Source organism: Penaeus japonicus, unplaced genomic scaffold, assembly GCF_977035675.1.
Source record: "Penaeus japonicus unplaced genomic scaffold, GWHDUDI00000001_assembly GWHDUDI00000015, whole genome shotgun sequence".
Classification (NCBI taxonomy): domain Eukaryota; kingdom Metazoa; phylum Arthropoda; class Malacostraca; order Decapoda; family Penaeidae; genus Penaeus; species Penaeus japonicus.
Window position 1 is genome coordinate 10,088,970 of NW_028234417.1, and position 5,000 is coordinate 10,093,969.

Below are 5,000 nucleotides of genomic sequence, written 5' to 3' on the forward strand. Positions count from 1 at the left end.
TTATGGTAATTTCATCATAAGACATTAATTAAAGCATTGACATTTAATATTCAGAGATCTGAACTTTGCATCTAGTGTGCTCTTTCAGTATATAAGCAGCCCACAAGTATATGGTTTCATGTCATAGAGTAGGCTATGTAAATATCACTTATTTACCATTCATCTTAGATGTGGCAATGTCCACCTTACCCAGTGAGAGGACTCCGCTTTTGCCCCGTCATCCATCAGGTAGTTTGACTCTGTGTTTATGCTCCTTTAACATGCTTCCTATAGGTTTTCTAGGTTTATGTCTTAACTGCAAGTTTCCATGGATTTTACTGTATGTTAGGTGTATGGTATAGTATGGTAGAGGCATTAATATTGGAATGGATCATGGAGTGAGGTTTGGAAAGGGTTAAACTACGTTTCTCTTTGTATTTTAAAATGCGAATGCATGTCCGACTTTGATGTGATGCACTGAAAGTACGTTTAACTCTTTTAAATCTCACTGCAAAAGCATGATATGCAAATCGTTGGACTCATAGGACACATGCAAACTCTTTCTAAAGAAAAGAGGTATACATATTTTGCATGTGCAACATTTTGTACCAAATTAAATAATGTATTAGAAAGGAATATTGTTTACTTGTGAATTAATATTTCTGGGTTGTGGTTTCAACTTTTAATACTTCTGAAATTGCATCTATATATTTACTGCCACCATAGATTAGATAATTCCTTATGGATTATGTTGGTTGTTGGGTCATCTATTCCATAGAGGTTTAAGACCTTTGTCTGGATATGGTTATGCTTTATGAATGATGCAATGTCGATAGAAATAAAGCAATATAATGAGGTATTTATGTGGCATGCAATTGGCACAATCAACATATATGATTTGCATGTGAACACTAGTTACTACATTTAGTCTAATTGCTGTTGTATAGATCCACTTGCTAATGCCATGCTTTTTAAGTGACACGGAAATGTTAAAATAAGGATGGACTTAAATGATGGTCCTGCTCATAATAGGATTATGTAAGAGTACCTGGATTTGATTAGACATTCCTCGGTTTGCAAAGTTGCATTCCAGTGATAGTTGAAAGAAGTACATATTTTCTTAGCTAAGTGTTGTTGTTTTTCTTAAAGAGAATGACTTTATTATTAATGGTGCATTAATTAACTTGTACAGCTCTTACTAGTCAATTTGATAAATGGTTTTCTTTTAGTTTCTCATAGTCAAATTTTAGAGTATTTTTTAGTAAATTTTAGTGATTGTATGATTTGGTTGGCAAGTAAATTATTTTTGTATAATGATTGTCAGATAAATGTGGAAGCCTTTCAGATTTTGCTTTTTAGGTAACTCAGTTATTATAGCATATGTCACTATTTCTTGATTACAGTTTTTATAACATGAAAAAATCTGAATGATGATGTAATCCGAGGAATGTCTGTGTTGCATTTTGCTTAACCACAGTTATTGCAATCATGATTTTCATTATTGATAATGCTGTTGATGCCTATATCACCATCAGTATTATCTGTTACAGTTCTAACTTCTCCATTATTGTAAGTATTAATATTAACCAAAATAACTTACCACTATTTTTCATTTATTACTCTTGATATTATTATTTTAATAAATCTTTCTATATTACTTATGCTACTGTTACAGAATATAATATTATATTTGTTTCTGATTTTGTTTCTGATGTGAATTTAACAGGTGTTAGTTATGATTAAAAATATATGTGATGATAATTATGATCGATAAACCATTTATAAAGATGTCACAATAACCTGCTTGCTGCTCCTTTTCTGTATGAATAAAGTCTAGCAAAAGTCTCCCTCTCAGCCATGGATGCCCGGGAGGCACAGAGGCAGACGGCTGCAACGGTAGTGATCCTGGTGGTGCTGACGCTCGAGCGCCTGGCCTACTATGCGCTGGCGACCAACTTCTTTCTCTTCTTGAATAAGGTTTGTTCAGGGTTCGGCCTCTGATGAGGGTTGGATTGCTTGTTTATTTGTTTGCTTGCTGTATTGCAGATTTTGATGACTGTATTTTGTGGATAAGCATTGATTTGGAAACAGTTATTTTTTGTTGCTCATCAACTGATTTCATTTGGTTTTGCGTGTTCTTTGGCATATTTTATATCATATGTGAATGGGGGTTTGTATATAGTGATAAAGATGATCACCCTGTTCAAACTACCTTTTATTGGTATGCACTTAAGTAACCTGGTCATTTTTGTACAGGTTATTTATTGATCTTTTTATAATTTAAATGTGATAGCTAATGTCATGAAGGTAAATCTTGTTTTTTTTTAAAGATTTGACTTATTTATCTGGAGGAAAGAATTGTATTTTATGGTCATATATGCACTTGTAACTGTTACTATTATATTTTATATTATTTGATTTGATATGTGGTATTATTAGATACTATTGTTCTTGGTATTGGCACATGTGACTGACTTTAGTGCCATTTTTCAGGGGCCATGGGATGGACAGGCTTGGGACTCCCTGGACGCCATGAATGCAGTATTCATCCTTGCTGGTGTCTCTTATGTGTCTGCTCTGCTTGGAGGGTAATTAAGGCTTTAGAATGATATTTGTCTGAAGGAATTATGATAGCATATCTGAAGTGGTTCTGGAGGATTAATGAGCAAGTTTTCATGGGACTTTCTTAACCCTTCCAGGCATGTTCAGCGAGATGGGATCACTTTCATACTGCATCCTTTTCTATTGTTAAAATTACAAGCTGGTTGTTCCTTTCATAAGTCTAGAATTTAGTAGGAAATGTACACATCTTAAGATACCCATCCTGGAAGGGTCAAAGAACTGACCCAACTTATGTGTTTTTGATATGTATTTATGCATTATAAGTTGGCCTTGCAACTCAGGTTTATATTTACAAATATTGTACTGCAGTTGTGCAATGATGAGAGGCATCAGAATTATTTGGGGCCAAACTTTAGCAGAAATCTTTACAGAAGTCCTGATAGATCAGATCATGTGTTAAAATTATCAGCTCCTACAATAAACAATAGAAAATACTTCACAGAGAACTGAATACCTGGGATCTCCATTTTTTTTTTAGAAAGATTGTTTAGGTATTTATTTTCCTGTTTCTTGTTCCAGGTATATCTCAGATGCAAAATTTGGACGCTTTAAAACCATGGTAATGGGATTCTTACTGTACATCAGTGGCTACATCCTCCTCACCTTGATGGCAGTGGACAGATTACCGCGGACTGTTTGCTTCAGTGACAAAGGATGGGGTAAGATTATTAGTGTCTTCTTGTTTTCACTTCAGTGCTCTCTCTTTGGCTTAGATACAGATGTGCTTTTTGCTGTTGTAGATAGACAGTGTTATCTGAGTTATGCTCAGGTTTGTCATTTTTATGCTTTTAATAAAAATGAAAGGAGGATATTAACCTTCAGTACAAGTCGAAATCAGGGAAAAAGTAATACATGGCATGTCACATAGTAGATTGAATATAAATACTGGATAGGGATCAAGCTTTAATTCGCATGGTATATCATGAGATCTACAATGCAGTCTTAATATGTATAATTTTATTTATTCTTACAGGTGACTCTGAAGACAATGGCAATGCTCCATGCAAAGTTGCAGTATACTTATCTGTCACTATTGTTGGTTTGGGTGTTGGTATTGTTAAGAGCAACATTGCACCCTTTGGGGCTGAGCAGGTTGGTCCAAGTACTTGAAGCTGATATTTTCTCCAGATGAACTGTGGTCTGCTAATATGAAGAAAAAACAATATGATTGTTGCATATATAGTTTCATTTGTGTTTAATATCCTTATCATTTCCCCCCCCCCCCCCCTCAGCTGAGAACTGCAAACCCACAGAAAACAAGATCATTTTTCAATTGGTTTTACTGGTGCATCAACTTGGGTAGTTTAGTTGGCGTTGGAGCTATCACCTACATCGAGCAGGACAGCCCTGGCCTATGCAAGAATGGCTTTTTCTGTGGTTATCTCATTGCTACAGGTGAGTCTCAAAATCCATTTGTTGGGTTTGGTTATTGCGATTCTTTTGGATCATGTGGCTCTGTATATTAGGTTGCGCTGTGTTGATATGATTACACAATAGACCTGATTTTTTTTCCGCTCTCTCTTTGCAGTTTGTCTTGTTGTGGCCTTGATTTTGTTCATTGTTCTGCTGCCATGTTATCACATCGTACCCCCTGAGGGAAGTGTTCTAGGAAACATTCTCAAGATCATTTGGGAGTCGATGTGTGCTCAGGTCCGGCACTGGAGAAACCGGCAACGCAACCCAGTTACCAAGCAAGTTTTTGCTTTCTTATTACTTTGATATTTTTGTGTTTCTTCTCCTTTTCAGATTACCTTTAAATTTACATATATATTGATGACTTAATGATGAAAACACTAGCCTCATGATTGTTGTTGATATACCCACTTTACAAGACAATCCAAAAACAAGTTCAAAGTACCCAAAATACAAATAGTAATGCATGTATTTTTGATATTATTGTCTTTGCATATTCAAGATTGCCTTAATTGTTGTGTTTCTCTATAGCCCTCTACAGCTGGAACCCAGATTTCTCGACCGAGCAAAGATTCGCTTCGGTGGTTCGTTCCATGAGTCTGCAGTGGATGATGTCCGCTCTCTGGGGAAACTCCTGAATGTCTTTACTTCACTAATTCCATACTGGCTTGTTTACTTCCAGGTGAGGGAAGGACTTTCTGTTTGATGAAAAGTTTAGAATGGCATAAAGGTATTGCTCAAGTTAGGGTTGATATTTTACACTAGTTTATGTTATTTTTGTCTTATATAGCCAATTGTAAAGGAGAATAGTAGTACTCACAATAGGTCATTTTTGCGTGTCTGCTTTATGAAAACTAAGTACTAGATAAAAAAAAGGAAGTCATTATTTTATCTCAGTTTTAATGTAAGTTTCATATTTTTGTAATATTTCAATGCATCTAAAAAGAACTCCCATTACTTTCAACAAGAGTTAAATTTTATTTTCT

General features: G+C 35.1%; 1 protein-coding gene across 5 annotated transcripts in view; it reads left to right on the plus strand.

Annotated features, from left to right (window-relative positions):
- Positions 1–5,000, plus strand: part of LOC122261637 (solute carrier family 15 member 4) — a 16,279-nt gene that overhangs the window by 3,483 nt on the left and 7,796 nt on the right. For 2 of the 5 annotated variants that reach the window (XM_043029396.2, XM_043029395.2), the window contains exons 2-9: positions 169–228; positions 1,835–1,956; positions 2,473–2,567; positions 3,121–3,260; positions 3,575–3,693; positions 3,834–3,996; positions 4,130–4,292; positions 4,546–4,696. In XM_043029396.2, coding sequence (XP_042885330.1) covers positions 177–228; positions 1,835–1,956; positions 2,473–2,567; positions 3,121–3,260; positions 3,575–3,693; positions 3,834–3,996; positions 4,130–4,292; positions 4,546–4,696 — 1,005 coding nt within the window. In that variant the 5' untranslated portion in view covers positions 169–176. Of the gene's footprint in view, positions 1–88; positions 229–1,528; positions 1,549–1,834; positions 1,957–2,472; positions 2,568–3,120; positions 3,261–3,574; positions 3,694–3,833; positions 3,997–4,129; positions 4,293–4,545; positions 4,697–5,000 lie in introns of those variants that run through there. The other 3 variants (XM_043029397.2, XM_086544438.1, XM_043029398.2) reach the window with 3 other exon arrangements.